The 16,358-nt window shown below is 35.2% G+C and overlaps 3 protein-coding genes across 4 annotated transcripts; 1 reads left to right on the forward strand and 2 right to left on the reverse strand.

The window, feature by feature from the left end:
* The first annotated feature begins 201 nt into the window (after positions 1 to 201).
* Positions 202 to 1,239, forward strand: LOC131661551 (oil body-associated protein 1A-like). The gene is made up of 2 exons (XM_058931131.1): positions 202 to 380; positions 506 to 1,239. Exons 1-2 carry the CDS (start codon positions 250 to 252, stop codon positions 1,092 to 1,094), a joined length of 720 nt encoding a protein of 239 aa, XP_058787114.1. The 5' UTR covers positions 202 to 249; the 3' UTR covers positions 1,095 to 1,239.
* LOC131661550 (uncharacterized) lies at positions 1,231 to 6,359 on the reverse strand. Of its 2 annotated transcripts, none has more exons than XM_058931129.1 (10): positions 5,957 to 6,359; positions 5,598 to 5,757; positions 5,399 to 5,460; positions 4,903 to 5,062; positions 4,692 to 4,812; positions 4,215 to 4,296; positions 3,931 to 4,034; positions 1,793 to 1,871; positions 1,663 to 1,713; positions 1,231 to 1,474 (listed from the first exon to the last, which is right to left on the reverse strand). In XM_058931129.1, the coding sequence occupies exons 1-10, from the start codon at positions 6,239 to 6,241 to the stop codon at positions 1,391 to 1,393; spliced, it is 1,188 nt and encodes a 395-aa protein (XP_058787112.1). In that variant the 5' UTR covers positions 6,242 to 6,359; the 3' UTR covers positions 1,231 to 1,390. The 2 variants fall into 2 exon arrangements, with proteins under 2 accessions (XP_058787112.1, XP_058787113.1); XM_058931130.1 differs by having other exon boundaries at positions 5,598 to 5,760; positions 5,957 to 6,086.
* Positions 6,360 to 10,232: 3,873 nt separating this feature from the next.
* On the reverse strand, positions 10,233 to 16,061 carry LOC131661553 (15-cis-phytoene desaturase, chloroplastic/chromoplastic). Its single transcript, XM_058931134.1, has 13 exons — positions 15,601 to 16,061; positions 15,369 to 15,457; positions 14,997 to 15,054; positions 14,332 to 14,487; positions 13,357 to 13,505; positions 12,707 to 12,826; positions 12,352 to 12,565; positions 12,147 to 12,249; positions 11,721 to 11,768; positions 11,472 to 11,517; positions 11,052 to 11,239; positions 10,770 to 10,932; positions 10,233 to 10,593 (listed from the first exon to the last, which is right to left on the reverse strand). Exons 1-13 carry the CDS (start codon positions 15,953 to 15,955, stop codon positions 10,534 to 10,536), a joined length of 1,749 nt encoding a protein of 582 aa, XP_058787117.1. The 5' UTR covers positions 15,956 to 16,061; the 3' UTR covers positions 10,233 to 10,533.
* Positions 16,062 to 16,358: the final 297 nt, after the last annotated feature.

A 16,358-nucleotide genomic window follows, 5' to 3' on the forward strand; every position in this document is an offset into this window, starting at 1 on the left:
CACTTCTACGTGAAGTAATTCTACGTTTATTTACGTGAATGCAGTTTGTGATGTTTGCTTACGTGAACTTTTTTTCAATAAGGCATAGTCATCTTCAGTTTGTGAATACCTCGCCACGTCAACAAGTTGCATAACCACGCGTAAAGCTGCATGTTTGCAATGCTGTCCACGGTCATGCATATATCTACCCTCCAATCTAGCAACAAAGATAACACAGAAAAGAGAACCAAATATCACCATCAAGAAAAAATGTCCACCAACAATGGCCAACCTCGTGTACCCGGCGAACCAACTGACACAGCCACCTCCGTCCTAGAAACCGTGAAATCTACTGTCCAAGGTTTTGGTCCCATCAACAAAATCCACCAACACCTTTGCGCGTAATTGCCTCTCTCCATATATATATATATATATATATATATATATATATATATATATATATATATATATATATATATATATATGTTTTAATTACAAAAGTTAATGATAATAACTTTGTTCGTAGGTTTCATTTTTACTCACACGACATGACACGCCAAGTGGAGGCGCACCACTACTGCGGGCACCAAAATGAGGAAATGAGGCAGTGTCTTATCTACGACAGCCCCGAAAAGAATGCGAGGCTTATAGGGCTTGAGTACGTCATCTCTGAGAATCTCTTCTTGACTCTTCCTGACGAGGAGAAGCCTCTCTGGCACTCTCATCTCTATGAGGTAAAGAGTGGTTACTTCTTCATGCCAAATGTGCCTTCTCCCATTGAACACAAAGACATGGAGAAAGTTTGCAAGACTTATGGTAAAGTCTTTCATTTCTGGCAAGTCGATAGAGGTGATCAACTTCCACTTGGGATACCTCAACTCATGATGGCTCTCACTAGAGATGGACAAGTCTATGATCATCTTGTTCAAGGCTGTGCGGAGCGTATGGGGATAGACTTCGAGAAGGAGAGAAAGAGTAGGGAGTATATGACTGGACCAGCACATGGGGTTCATCCATTGGCTAATTGTGGAGGGAAAGGTCTTGAGACAAGACTTAGGGAGGTTGAGCTTAAGAGTGATTCACCTACCCCTTATGCTATCAGGGCCTCTGTTTGATTTGAACATTTGAACATAGAAAATGTTGTGTAATAAATAATAATTCATAGGGGATAGACACCCTTATGATAGAATAATAAGCTGATAATATTGTTATCATCAGCACTTCTGAACGACTGAAATAAATTAAAGCAAATTGTCTAAACATAGTGCTATTACAATTGAATATTTTGGGAGTTGGTTAAATAAATCACACTTGGCCATAATAATAATGCAACAACTGTAATATCATGTGTTTGAAACTTTGAAACTAATGTGAAAGCTGTACAAAACGATTGTGATTAAGTGAATGAGACTCAGGGAACACGCTCCAATACTCGTTGTATTGCCTTTTTTATGCCGCCCTGATCAAGTGATGTTTTCAGAAGTATCTCCTGCACCTGGATGGATTGGAAACACGATGCATTATTATAACTTCCTCAACAAATTAGAAAAAGATACTGATTTTACATTTTCTATATACAGCTTCATAAACATATTGTCCAGATATCAGTGTTGAAGGTGATAAAATCAGGAAATTCTTATAGCAGTAAGTAACAAAATGAGATATTTGATTAAAGAAATTTACCTGTCTTCCAGCTCGAGCAAGGAGAGTAAACCTCTGGTCCAAGGGAGGTGCCTACAATGATGAAGGATTCAGAAATTAGAAAGACAAGTTATATGGAAATAGATATAAAATAATGCGCTTGAAAACTTACATTAGAAAGCCAAAGCTGCAAGTCTTGTGAGACCACTCGTTTTTCAAACCCCTGACGGCTGATTCTTGCATCGGATATGCTGCCACACAAAAGTCATTACTTGATAACGTATATGAATTTCCACAATTACTTATGAGACAATTAATCAACACGTACTTTGTAATAAGGGAAACAAAGGTGGGACAACGTTGTGGTGGAAAATATTCTCTACTAATTCTAGTGTTTCTATTCAACATCACAAATCACAATCAGGTTGAGAAGGTAGAACTTCTCAAAGGCTCTTTCCCCCAACATGCATCACTAGTTTTGTCAGTAAATGGATTAATACATGTCTAAGGTTCTGTGATCAAAAGAACATTGACTAACAACGAAACTACATAACTTGTTGGGTGATTGGATGATTCTAATGCGAACCCGATTCACCCAGTAGCAAAATAACAGGAAAGTTAGATCAACCATGGAAAAACAAGAGTATATTTATTTGTGAAACTGAAGATATCCCCCATGCTCACTCACTAAGTGTCATGTCAGGACTCAATGAGATTCATCCTAGTATCAGATTCAGAGAATTACAAGGTAGACTAGTATTTACTAGAGTACCCAATGAGTGTAATGATGAGTTTGGCAAAGAAAGCTCTCATTCCGATTTGTTTGCTTTTCATATTTTAAAAAGTGAATTTTAGTATGATAAATTACAAATACAGCATAGAGTATCAATTAATTATTAAAAACTGCTTTGAAGTTTGAGTTAGGTTTCAACCCTCTCTTTCGCATATAGAATAAAGAGAAATCTTCCAGCTGGTACAGGAATTATTTAACAGTCATAGAGCAAGTAGTTTCCAGAAAACAGTAGTCAACAATATGGTTGTCAAGATCGGGATCTTGATAAAGAGTTAGGGTATGGAAAAAGCGTAAATTGTAGGGGTAAGATTCCAACAAATAAACAAAACTATAGAAATAACTAGGAAAAATAACCATAATATAAAATTCTCATGAACTTAATAATCAATAGCAAATATTCAATTCAAAAACACATAATTTCCTCAAACATAATATTCTCAACAGCAACTAAAAACATAATTGTCTCAAACACATCCCAAAAAACATCATCTAAACTCGAACATTATCTAAAATATATCATTTAGCAAGTCCTTCAAGGCACTCTGAGAATAATATAATCATCTAAAGTATTTGAAGAACTCTGTTTTAAAAGGAAAGAAGGGGTTTTGGAATGCAGGGATGGAAAAGATGAGAAGAATAGAAGTTCAAGGCACTCTGAGAATAATATAATCATCTAAAGTATTTGAAGAACTCTGTTTTAAAAGGAAAGAAGGGGTTTTGGAATGCAGGGATGGAAAAGATGAGAAGAATAGAAGGATGAAGGATCTGAATTGAATTTATAGAGATGAAGGTTGATTCATGGTATAATTGATCGATACAGAATTCATTCTCAGAGTTCCAATGGCTTTTGTGGCTACGCAGCTTTCTATTTTTGCACTTCTCAAAAGCTCATTTAAAACATTCCAATTCTTGGGCCATCAATGACCACGTCAAATGGGTCAAAAAAATTTAAAAAATAGATAGTGGAAAGCTCACGATTTAACGATCTTCCTCTACGCTTTCAATGCTCCAGCCAAATCCCCGATCTTAGTGGAACTTAAAGCGGTGGATGGTTGCCGATTTGTAAGATCGTACAATCTTGGGAGTTAAACCGAGAACCATGGTGAACAACAACAATCATTTCCAATTAGGTGGGGTCCTTTACAATAATAATATGACATCATATATAATGTCCTATCATATCTAATCTACAGAGACAACTTCAAAATCTAATTCTATTTTTATTAGCTGTCTACAATACTCTTGTAATGGGATAAGGTATAGATTTCTTTTTGGTGCTAGAGAAATTTCAATTTCTAAATATAGATTAAGTAGCTGCTCACATTTTTTAGCCACTTTGGTACTTGCTTCGTTTTTCGGTATAGGAGGTTTTCTTATTCATTGTCATTGTTAACTTATTACTACCTCCCCTTTCTTTGTAATAATATATTACCACTCTACCAAAAGAAATATTGAATGTATCTCTGATTTTGGGTATTTCATGTAGTTAAATACTTCAAACAGTTATCAAAACATACCCATCTTCCTGCAGTAGCTCCTCAAGAATTGTATCAAGCCCTGGTAGGGGATCAATGTGACTGCCATTACTACGGCTGAAAGAACCAGAAACAGCTAAACCATCCTACAAAATAAAACTTGGGAATTACAAAAATGTCCAGAGACAGACACACGTCCACAAACATACACATACACACAGACGTGGATTCAGGTATCCATCCATATTCATGCATATATAATTTATACATATGATATGAATGTAGCTTTTTAGTTTATATTTATTACACACTTAGTTAATACACACCTGAGGTATTACTTTGTCCAGAGTTTCTAGAAGTGGATCTTCTTCTAGCTGTTTAATTGAAAGTCCAAGCCTCGATTTTACACTGCAAGATCAAGTTGCAAAAAAGTCAGCATACATGTAATAAAGTCCTTTCATGTGGCTTCACATAACATAACTTAAGTATTTGGGATAGTTTATGGCATGGTATTGGAGTCTCTGTATAGTCTACAGTTTGATCTTCATCGCCTCATTATTGTAAAGAAAATATAAATTTCTGAACAAAAAAGTAGGACGTAATATGCACTTAACAACTTAGAAACGGAGTTGGTTTGAGACAAAGAAAAACCCATAGCCTCACAATATATAAGGCCAACAGCGTCGCTAATTACTATACATAGACATTGCCACATTGGGCAACCAACAAGCTCTGTAATTCGTCATCCAACAAAATAATAAATAGATAATTCCTTTAGAAGACATAACTATTGGGAATCTCACCTATCAATACTAACAACTTTGACCCTCACGTCGTCGCCTTCTCTTAAGAAATCTCTTACATCTTGAATTAGATCCCATGACACTTCTGAGATATGTATTAACCCGGAAAGGTGATAAAGACCTGCAGAATTCTGTGGTGTCACTTGGGACTTTTTTATAATGAAGTGAAAAAGGATACCAAAAACATATATGAACTATGCATAGTAGTTACCGTCAGGGAAGCGCAGATAAGCAAAAGCACCATATTCCGCAACACAACCAATTCTTGCTTCAAAAATATCCCCTATGTTGACATATTTTGAATGTTTAGACCAGGTAGCATCCTTTTCAGATAATATCAATCTCTTTGACTCCTCATCTACTTTAATTACCTAAAGACAAACGAAACTGCCATCAAACAACAACAACAACTAAGCCGTATCCCACACTAGGTGGGGTCGGCTACAAACGAAACTGCCGTCACTTATATATTTAAAACAATCCTTTGTTCAAACATAGCAAGCAGGTAGAACACACAATAACCAAATTCAGCATAAACAAAGGATTATGATACCAAACTGATGCCGGAAGCACTAAATGCTTACAAATATAAAAGATACAATACTTACAAATTTGCTACATTTCATGGTTCAGATAGTGTTAGAAATGGATCAAATAATATGGCTCATGTGCTGCAAGAATATACATTAGTTGAATAAAATAAATACCTTTACTGATAAGATGGAACCGACTTTTTCTTTCGCAATATCTTGAATAGGTTTATCTGGTTCTGCATGAAAAAGAATCAAAGTTGCAATAAGTCAGTAATAGCAAATGCGCCTGTAATTATGACTAATTGAGAATATTGAAATACAAGTTTTTAACTCTTGACATTAAGGAAGAGTATGTGGATAGGTAAATAGACACCTTGACATGAATAGGCTGGGCTCATGAGTGGGAATGGAAGAAAGCCCATGATAGAGTAAAACCGAATCTTCAGGCCTCCGGAATTAAAACTCTCAACCCTACCGTTGTAAATGAGCCTACTATCTCTGTATGCGGTTGCAGCCTTCCAATCTGACGATCTCTACTTCATTGCAGACATTAAGTTTTAGAACACAACACATACTTAATCGGAATTAAGTGACACCAATATCTATTCAATATTACCCAATTTCATACATAATAAAGTTTATACCGAAATAGTATTATTTATTACGAAACCCTAATCCCTAATGCAAAGAATAATAATGAATGAGTAAGCATTGAAATGAAGAAATACAGACCCGAGCTAGGCGAAGGGCCTCCGGGGAGTTAGGAACAAGAGGGCGTTGGAGAAGAGTACTGTCGAATTCGTCGATTTGAGTGTTGCCATTACTTGAGACGGAGATTTTAGAAGTGTGGTGATTGTAGTGTCGATGCCAGTGGTAGAGTGGGAACTTGCGGGGGCATTTTGGGGAATTGAATGGGTTGGTGATAGAATAACAAGAGTCGAGTGGTTGATGTGATGGTGAAGATGAGAGGAAGGAGATGGCGCCGAAGGGGCCTAGCGTTGCAGAGAAGGTGGCCATTGTTGTTCTGGAGTTGAACCTCCGCCGAAGCACTTCGTGTTGGATGAAGAAATGGGAGTGAAAAAGTTTTGGATATTGTTAAGAGATAGAATTTATATTCCAAGTGTCATTTCTTCCGCCAATAATATCTCTTCTCCTCTCTCCGACCTATATAGGAGTATCTGGGGAATTTTTTTTAATTTTTTTAATTTAACACTCATAACCAAACTATGAATTATATTAACTAATTTATTACACTTAATTAACCAATTTTACTTTATAACTTAAAATTGTATTAACCAAGTTTTGATATTTAATTAAACACAATAATTTTTAAAAAATTAAAAAATATATCAAAAAATTAAAAAAAAAAAACATTGTTCACGTATTTGTGAACAGTGTTTTGGGTATAGGTGTATGACTTGGTGTATAGATATCAATTCTCATCCGAAATTGAATGTATCTATGATAAAATCATACAATTACATGTTATTTTATATATTAATTTATTTTAAAATAAATTTAATTTATTGAATGTGTGTACAAAATACGTTACAATTTTGTTGAAGCCTTAAACAGGTTTGTCCATAAAAGAGCGTCGAGGTTAAATAAACTAGTGGGGTGAGCTACCCCTAAATAATCTAAGGTTGTCCAATATGAGCCTTAAAGTCGTCAAAATATCTAAAGTGGATCGCCCTATTTAGCCATGTGTGTCTGTAAGTATATCTATTGTCTAATTCCCAATAAACGTGAGAGGTGACATGTCCCATTATAATAGAGTCGGAGATTAAGATAAATGAACTATCACCACCTACACGATTTAAGGAAGAACAAACTTCTTCCTCCCCACGTATCTAGCAAGCGAGTAGGTCATCACTCCTTGACCTAGCCCAAGGACCTTCTATATATCTCATTTCTAGAATGGCAAAGAGTATCAATCTCACCATGCAAATATCATATATAGAGTTTTCGACCTCTTGAGTGAGTTAACTCTAACCTTACAACAAACCATAAATCTATTGCAACCATTAATCACTAAGGGTTGACATGTATTGTACTTTTAGCAAGTACATACGGTATATTGAAGTTTTTTATTGCATCAGGAACTGTTCTTTTAAGGAACCATAAATGTTTTATAAAACGATGGAGTGTAGTCATGATGTGACAGAGCAGTATTCGATGCGGCGGTATTGGGGTGAAGCTGCAAGTTTAGCACAACACCAAGGTCAGTAAGAGAATGAAGAGTAAATGTGAGTCACGGCTAAGAGAATACCTCATATTTCACATGGGATGCCATATATGAGGGCGATTATGGATGTATCTTACTTTTCGACTAATGTGGGAGGTCGTCCGATGACATCTAACGGTAGAAAGCAGTTTGTAGCGTGAATCTAGTATGGGGCTCCATAGCAGGGTTACAATGCGCTTTCAATGCCTTGGTGGATGTGACTTTGGACTGGTGACTAAGCCTCCTCCTTTTGGGTTTGTGGCCAACCTCACAACTACCTTGTGTTTTAACCGCTTCCTGAACTTTCATTTATTTTAGAGAATATTTTTCTCCTTGTTTATAGTTTGTTATTTTCCCTTCCTAGATTTAGTCATGGCCAATATGGGATATGACATTGTGAATGTTTTAGACATACTTGGTGGCGATGATACGAGTAACGCTTCATCTCGAACTGAAGTAGTAGATTCAAAAATGCCAATCGTCACCTTTTTAGCAGTTAATCTGCCCATAGTGAACCTAATTGTTTTCAATGATAGTTTTGGTCTGGTTGGAATTCTATAAAAGATGGAAGCGAACCTTCGAGTTATCATTCTTGTGGAAATACAAATGATTATGCAGAAGGAATCAATGGAATGAACCAAAATGGCCTCGTTACTAGGGATACTGATGATGATTCCTTTTCTCACATGCAACATATTGGGAATCCAAAGCATGTTGAGGCTTATAGGATGAACTAGGAGCTTGTCTCTTTATTAACTTATTTAAGTATGTAAAGGGTTGAGAACCTAATGATAAGGAGGTTAGGGTTCGCCTCAACTTTCAGATTTATTCGCTAGATCATGATTGACATTATCTTTTTTAATGACACATAGGAGAACTTGGTTTAAAAGGATCGTCAAGGTCTTGTAATACCCAATGATTAATTTATAAATATTGAGTTTTCATGTTTATTTTTGCAAGAGGATAAAAAATGTACCAAACTAGTGAAAGGTTTTACTTTTACTGTCTATTAATAATAGACTTGTAGAATAGGTCTTAAACTTAATTTTCATTATGTTTCCTTGATTTTAGCTAGCTAATTTTGTTTCTTATTGTTAGGAGTATTTTGTTTTTGTTTTTGTTTTCCAAAGTCCATTTGAAAGCCTAATTTCTAATTAATAAAGTATCAAAGTGTTTCCTTTGTATTCTCAATAATTGGTAACAGAGCATTGGTTAAGGTTCTGACTTCGAAAACACATAAATGAGAGAAAGGGTGAAAAGCGAGATGGCAAATGAATGGAAAAACCTATTGAGCATTCCAAAATTTTACAGCGATTATGACCACTGGAGTATGCTTATAATGGAGAATCTACTTTGATCTAAAGAGAAGTGGCATATCATTGACCCAAGTTATAATGACCACATGAAGCGGTAAAAGAAACTCAAGCACAAGAGTTATGAGAACATATCTAAAACTAAAAGATTTGAAGGTTAAAAATTACCTATCCTCATCAATAGACAAAAGCATTTTGAAGAAAATTCTTAGGAAGGAGACTACTCAAAAAATACGGGATTCAATGAGGAGGAAGTAGAAAGGGAGTAAAAGGGTGCATAGATCATAAATACAAGCACTTCGAATGGAGTTTGAGGTCTTGGAGATGAAGGAAGATGAGACGGACACAAAATACTTTGATCGGATAATGTTGGTCACAAATAACATGCATAACAAAGGAAAGGCCATGCGAGACATCAAGATTATGGAAATGATACTGCGAAATACTTTGATCGGATAATGTTGGTCACAAACAACATGCATAATAATGGAAAGACCATGCGAGACATCAAGATTATGGAAATGATACTGCGATTGTGACGGATGCAATGGCTCAGTCATGAACAAGCCTTAGATCTTGATCTAGAAATCTGATAACATGTTAGATTAGAGAGAATTGAAAGAGGTAGTTAGAACTTTTCATTTTTGTTTGTAACTAACTTTTGATTATGAAAGAGTTGGTTACAAGTAACTCCAACTATGTTTATTTATATATATGAGTAACCAGATGTTAGTCTTGAGACTGAGCTACTACTAAAGTTAACCTTACTCTAATACATGTGAACACCCAATGCAAAAGTGAAATGCGCACTTTGGATTAAAATTATAGCTGATTAGTTTTTTTTATTTACATGGTCGTAACAGATACATTTATTATTTCACCTAGCTTCTGTTTTTATTGTTTTACAAAGGTGACATTTATGATATAAGCTTGTGTACAAGTGAATTGAAGAACAACAAGCTGCTTTAGTTAAGAGCAATTTCTCAATGAGAATTATTGGAGTTAGTTGGTTCGCTCTAAATATGCTCTATTGGAAATATTTTGCTACTCGCCAGAGGTTTTGAATTTTTTTGACTTTGATTGATATCATTCTTGCCACTAGACGGGACGGAGATGACTCCTTCCACCCAGTCCTAGACATCAATACTCCCAGATCTCGCCATTTTGGTCATACCGTTATCATCCGAAGAAAAGAATATCTGAAGGCTCTTGCCTTGTGTATAAAGCTTATAAGGATAGAACTTTGGGAGGAAAAGAGAAACTCCGCCCCTCTCTTTCCAGAGGACTCGCGGCATGTCAAGCCGGTTCTTCGCTTTGGCTAAGATTATTCTGCCAAGCGAGTTTCGGCAAGTACATTGACCCCACACAAATCCAAAATCTACTTGCTATATTGAAATACATAATTCATTTCGTCTCACTCGACTCTATATACAACAAGACAAGACAATGCATAAATTTAAAAGAAAAAGGCTGGGTATACAATTCAAGATTAAATAATAAATGTGACGTGATATTACAAGCATGGCTACAATGACTAGAGGACAGATAATAAAGGGCTCACATTTCAGGTATTGGCCAACTTCTATATTCTGATATTGGCTTTTCTCTAAAGTTGACTGCAACATATTATGGTCTAAATATTTGCCGGGTTTTGTATGAACTGATATAGTGAATCATAATGCGGATAAGCTAGTTATCAGTCACTCAAGGCTACAAAGTTGATACGATGCTCCTGTATTTTTACCAGAACTTGTCTTCAAATCTTGTTTTTGTTAAACACTACTTGCTTGAGCTATTCTTTTCTGCCCCCTAGCAGTAAGTAGCTCCGAATCCTGCGTATGACAATGAAACAGATAATGATAGTTGGAACGTTGAAAACGACACAAGCAGAATTTGATAATGATAGAACAAATAATAATTTCAAAGTGTTCAAAATTTAGCATTTCTTGCGGATGATTCTTTTATCCTTGTGTTGCAAACTATGTAGATGCTTTCGTGACAGATTTACCTGTACAATAGCCTGTGCACACAGCTTCCCAGAAAGAACAGCACCTTCCATGGAAGCTAAATATTTTTGTTTTGTGTAATCTCCTGATAAATAGAAACCTTCTATAGGAGATCTTTGTATCGGACGACAAGGCTCGCAATTTGGAACAGTTTTGTAAACAGACCTGCAACAATTTAGTCATTTATATTAGGACACAGAATAATTATAAAAAAGATGCAAGTTCAGTATATGTTTAGAAAAATAATTTTAAAGAAAAAATCGAACTCAATGACACTCAATGACCTTGGTGTTTTAACAACGTGGTACTTGATGATTTTTGCTTTGCTTTGATCTGCAGAAATTTCATCAGGGAAGAGTTTGGCAAGTTCAGACATTGTGGCATCAATAATATCTTCATCACTGCGTGAAATCCATTCTTCAGCTGGTGCGAAAACCAGCTCCAACATAGACTGGTTTGGGTTATAATATTCCTGAATAAGATAGTGAAACAGTATTCCAACGTTTAGTGATATGCAAAAGAAACTTGGTTGTAGATAACAAAAAACAGAAATAATGTGTGCACAGTTACTATTTATGATGTAGGTATCTCAATACGAAGATATACAGGTATATGCTATAGCCTAGACCATTGAGGCCACAACTTTGGCATAGACAGAGGAAATACATCAGTGCTAATCAATACATTTGAGTGGCGGCTTTTACCTTACAAGTTACCGACATGTCAGCATATACACTCAGAAGTGGACTTCTGCATGAGGAAAAGTATAAATTGTAGATGTGAGGCGATGAAATGATGTATTTATAATCCAAAAAATGCTATTAGGAGTGCAAAGAAGGAGATAAGTACAATTCACACAGTAAAAAGGAAGCGCTTTTCACAGCTAAAAAGTAAAAAATCTTTGATAATTGTAACAGACACAACACAAGTGTTTCAAAGTGAGAGAAAAAAACCTGCTAAAGAGAAGGTGATCATATGTGTTCTTCAGTTTTCTGTCAAACCTGCAAATTTGATACGTTAATAATATGTATGTCAGTAGCACACTGGTGGGCTTGAGGCTGATAATATAATCCTCATTGACAAATATTTACAAACTAACTGTTATTCTGAATTTGGAGAAAAATGGTCAATATAATGAGAGGATTTTTTTACAATAACAGAAGTATATTACTGCACCAGTTAGAGCCAGTGATTATTTTACATATTCGAAATCGAATAGGTTTTTCCACAACTATTTTATCTTTATATTTTATTCATTTTGTAAAATTTAAGTCAAAATGCCACAGCCACAGATTTCTTAATGACCACAATATTTAAAAATAAATTGGAGTATAATGTTTGCTCGGACTTAGTTTTCAACAATAAAAGCCATTACTTACCATATGTGAACATTTATGACTGGAACTCCAACCAATTTCTCCAATCTCTGGAAATAAGGAACCCCTTTCCAGTTCTCAGGTAGAAGAAGCTTCAGAATATCCACTGTTTTAAAGCGGGGAAATCCTCAGAAATGTGAAGAGATCGAAGACCAAGAGTGCTGATAAAAACAATTAAAATATTAGTGTGGAAGTTTTATAAACATACCTGGTGCTGCAGACACATAAGCATCCCCTTCAATCACTTTCCCATTAGTTAGTAAAAAGCTCTTCACCGTATTGTCATCGTTTAGCTCAATTGATTTAATGCGTGAGTTAAGATGGACTTCACCGCCCAATGACTGAATATGATCAACAATTGGCATACAAAGTCTTTCCGGGGGATTGCCATCCAAAAAGGCCATCTTAGAACCATGCTTCTCCTATTGAAGAATTTAATAGAATAAAAATTAGTTGAGAAGAATGAGTTTGTTGCTAATCTGATTCCATTCAAATATAATGTGAATGAAATGGCCTTCTCAATCAAAACACTTAATGATTTTTAAGAAAGGAAATGATCACACCTGAAGAAACCGGTTTAATGCAATCAAAATACATTGCATTGAAAGTTCATCAGGGTTGATGAAGTTTAGAGCCTTTGACATTGCTATGAACACTTCATCAGTTACCCGTTCAGGAATGCCCTGTAACATGGAGTAAACAATATGTTATTCTCAAACTATTTGCAATTTGTCGACCATGAAAATGTTGCAATCTGTTCACGTGAATTCAACCGAAGGCAAATACAATTTATTCTCAAAATAATAATGTAACAAAACCAAGAAAAAACTAAAGATATCCTTTCTTTATTTCCCAGTAATGAAAAAAATTAATTTTGAGTGAATTGATTATGTAAAATTGATTTTGGATAAAAGTGAGTTAAAGGTAAAGCGATTTATGTTTGGAGAAATTCTTGCAAAAGTGAGTTGGACAATGAATTCCAGTGTAAAAATCACGTTTGATCAAAAGCTACAAATCCTAGCTTCAAGAAGAATCAATTCTTGAAAGCATAATCAATTCTACTCGGGATCAACCAAACACGTCAAAATCAATTCTAGGCGTCCGGAATCAATTTTGGATGCCTCAAACGTGAAACCAAACATAGACTAAGATGGTTAAGAGTTAAGACTCCACTCCATTTACAGACTGATAAGAATCAAGACAACTGCCATACCTGCTTTTTCATCCATTCTTTAACAGAAAGACCATCTTGAGCCTCAACATATGGCTGTCCACCAAGAATAGCTGGCAGAAGTCCAATTGCAAATTTGATTTTCTCTGGCCAGGTCAGCATCTCGTTATTCCTCAAGATTGCCCATATTCCTGTTATGACATTCGCAACACGCAGCTTGTAAACACTGGTAAAATTAAGGAAGAAATTCTTTTTACAAGAATAAGTATATTCCAGTCATGTAAACCAGATTTGTGAAAACAGAAAAATAAGTAAATAAGAGGGACAATGAATATAGGAATCACTTTTAAATACCAAAATCCCTGATCCCCACATTGGTGTTTTCGGTTCGATTCATATCAATAAAACCAATTTAACACATGGTTATGATGATTATCAAATGTGTTATAGAATATTTGAAAAAGAGTTATTGTAGTATCTTGATCATACCATAGAGCAATTTACTCGAACTACAAGTTTTATGTGGCGTATCATATCTATGTATTCTTTTTCCTTCCTTTATACTAAAAGACTAACCCTATAGCTAAAAAATGCATTAAATATATTCAAAAAATCAAATTTGCACTGGCATTCAGTTGTAAAACTGCCAAGGATTCTTTCTTAATCTGAATTCAAGTTTTTGAGGCACTAGCCATGGCATAAGCACAAAAATTTCCAATATTGTATGTATTTTAATAATAGAAGCCATTCCATAATGCTAGGAGGAATACACTCTCCAACACATACATTCCAACATATTCATTTTTATTGGTTAAGATTTATACGAGTCTCGCCAAAACTATGTAGGTCCCTTGTAAATTTGGTGGGATCCATATAAATTTTAATCAATAAAAGAAAGTGTGTTGGAATCTGTGTGTTAGAGAGTGTATTGCTAGCACTACCCATGTAGTTTTAAATAGACTTTCAACTTCGGTAGCTATGTGAAAATGTAACCATACATCAAGTCTTACATATTACCATTTAATGGAGATGGAAGGACTTCGAGAAAATCAAATCGACTAAACTGTCCAGGCTTGCTTGGCATAGCAAAGATCATAGCGTGCTCCTTCCATTGTAACCGATCGTTAATACCGAGTTCTCCAAATAAGTTCTGCACATTAGGGTAAGCCCCAACTTCGGGAAAAAGAAAAAGAAAATGTTAAGTCAGGATAATTATAAACAAGGATTCAGATAGTCATTCATTTTGAATGAAAGTAAAAAGAGATATCAATTTAGTTCAATACATGTGCCAAGGGATAACTGGTAATAAGCACTGTTAGGAGAAGACCAACTTTTACACTCATGCAAAATCCCTTAGAGATTGAAGCTTGGACATAGTCCGGGTTAAGTCATGCATTCTTTCTGAAATTTACTTCGTAATTAAACGTATGAGGCAGCAAAGATCAAAATCCTAAACCATTTGGTCGTGAAGGCAAAAGACTTGAACTTGGTATTGTGTCAAAGACCAAAACTATCGAGAGCATACTCTAGTAGAAAGTCAAGGAAATGAAAGAATGATTTTGTTATGTCATTTTCTTTTTATCTCTTTACTTTCTTTCCCTTCTAGTGTCCAGAGACGTGATATTATGATATTGACTAATATGTAATAGCAATAGTTGAGTCTGAGATTGTAATGAACTTACAAAATATATGTAAGCCAGTCTCATACCAGTCCCCATCTTTATCTTTCCATGCAGCAACCTTAGAAAAGAGACAATAGAACGAAAACAGTTATAATAAATAACTTGGTCGAGCGGTTAGATCTTTCAAGAACTTGATGAAATTCAACATTTCCACTCCAAGATGTCAGAAAAATAATTCATAAAACAAGAAAATGAATTAGTGATCATACTTAAATTATTGATAATACAAAAAACAAAGCACCCATTAGATTATTTAGCGACAGTCAAATACGAATACGCTTCTTATTTAATTAAACAAAAAGCTAAAATGATGAAAACAAGAAGCACAAAATAGAAAGTTGTTGACAAATGGGATTAAATTAGCCGGAAAACCTTTCCACCTAGAACGTCTCTTGCCTCCAGCAATATAGGCTTGTGACCAGCATCTGCCAAATATTTTGCAGTTGATAAACCAGCCAGTCCTGCGATAATTTGAAATACACATTGGAAAACAAAGCTCAAGTCAATTAGTCAACTATGTAGGGTTTCAATCATGTACCCAATAGAACAAATTCGGTAGCAAAGTTATAATTTTAATACATAAAAAGTGATGAATATTTGTTACCTGCACCAGCAATAACAACCTTCAAGGGTTTAGTTGGACGCGGAGAAGCACGAAAGGTGGAAGACAAGTAAGCAGCTTCAATAAAATTAACGGTATTTTCAAGCTCAGGCCGTGGATAATCAATACAAACTACTTTCAAACGAGAGCCATGGTTCCTAAACCTGTTTCTCTTGACACTACAAGTTGAAGAAGCGAGATTCAACCTCAGGTTAAGACCCATGGATACACTTCCGGAAAACGATAACGAAATTGTGGTATCTGAATTCATAGAAAAAGAAGTCGATTTTGATATGTTTCTTGTCCCAATTTTCGAATTCAAGTTTGGTGAAGATATAGAAGAGCCACACAGAGCCATTTGAAGCTTAATGGGTAATGGAAAATTGGGAATGGTGGGAAGTATGACTGTGTGAGCAAGAAAAGAAAAGCAGTTGGTGGAGAAGACACCACGCTCCTTGTGGATGTGGGATGTAATAATGTAAGTATTTATTTATTCAATATTTTAGTAATTTTTTGGTAAATTATTATTAGCTGTTAGTAATAAATAATTAAAATATTGGGATGTAAGAATATTCTTGAGTGGATGGTGATGAAGATTAAGACAAATGAACCACATTTGAGAGTCATGTTATTTACGTTTGTCACTTTGTAGTATTGTTTGTTTTCAATGGATATATGGATATAGGTAGAGACAAGTTAGATACGTCATTCCCAACTCCATCTAATTTCATCAACAAACATTAATTTAAACTACTCATGTT

The sequence above is a fragment of the Vicia villosa genome, linkage group LG3 (genome assembly GCF_029867415.1).
Source record: "Vicia villosa cultivar HV-30 ecotype Madison, WI linkage group LG3, Vvil1.0, whole genome shotgun sequence".
In the NCBI taxonomy this organism is placed as follows: domain Eukaryota; kingdom Viridiplantae; phylum Streptophyta; class Magnoliopsida; order Fabales; family Fabaceae; genus Vicia; species Vicia villosa.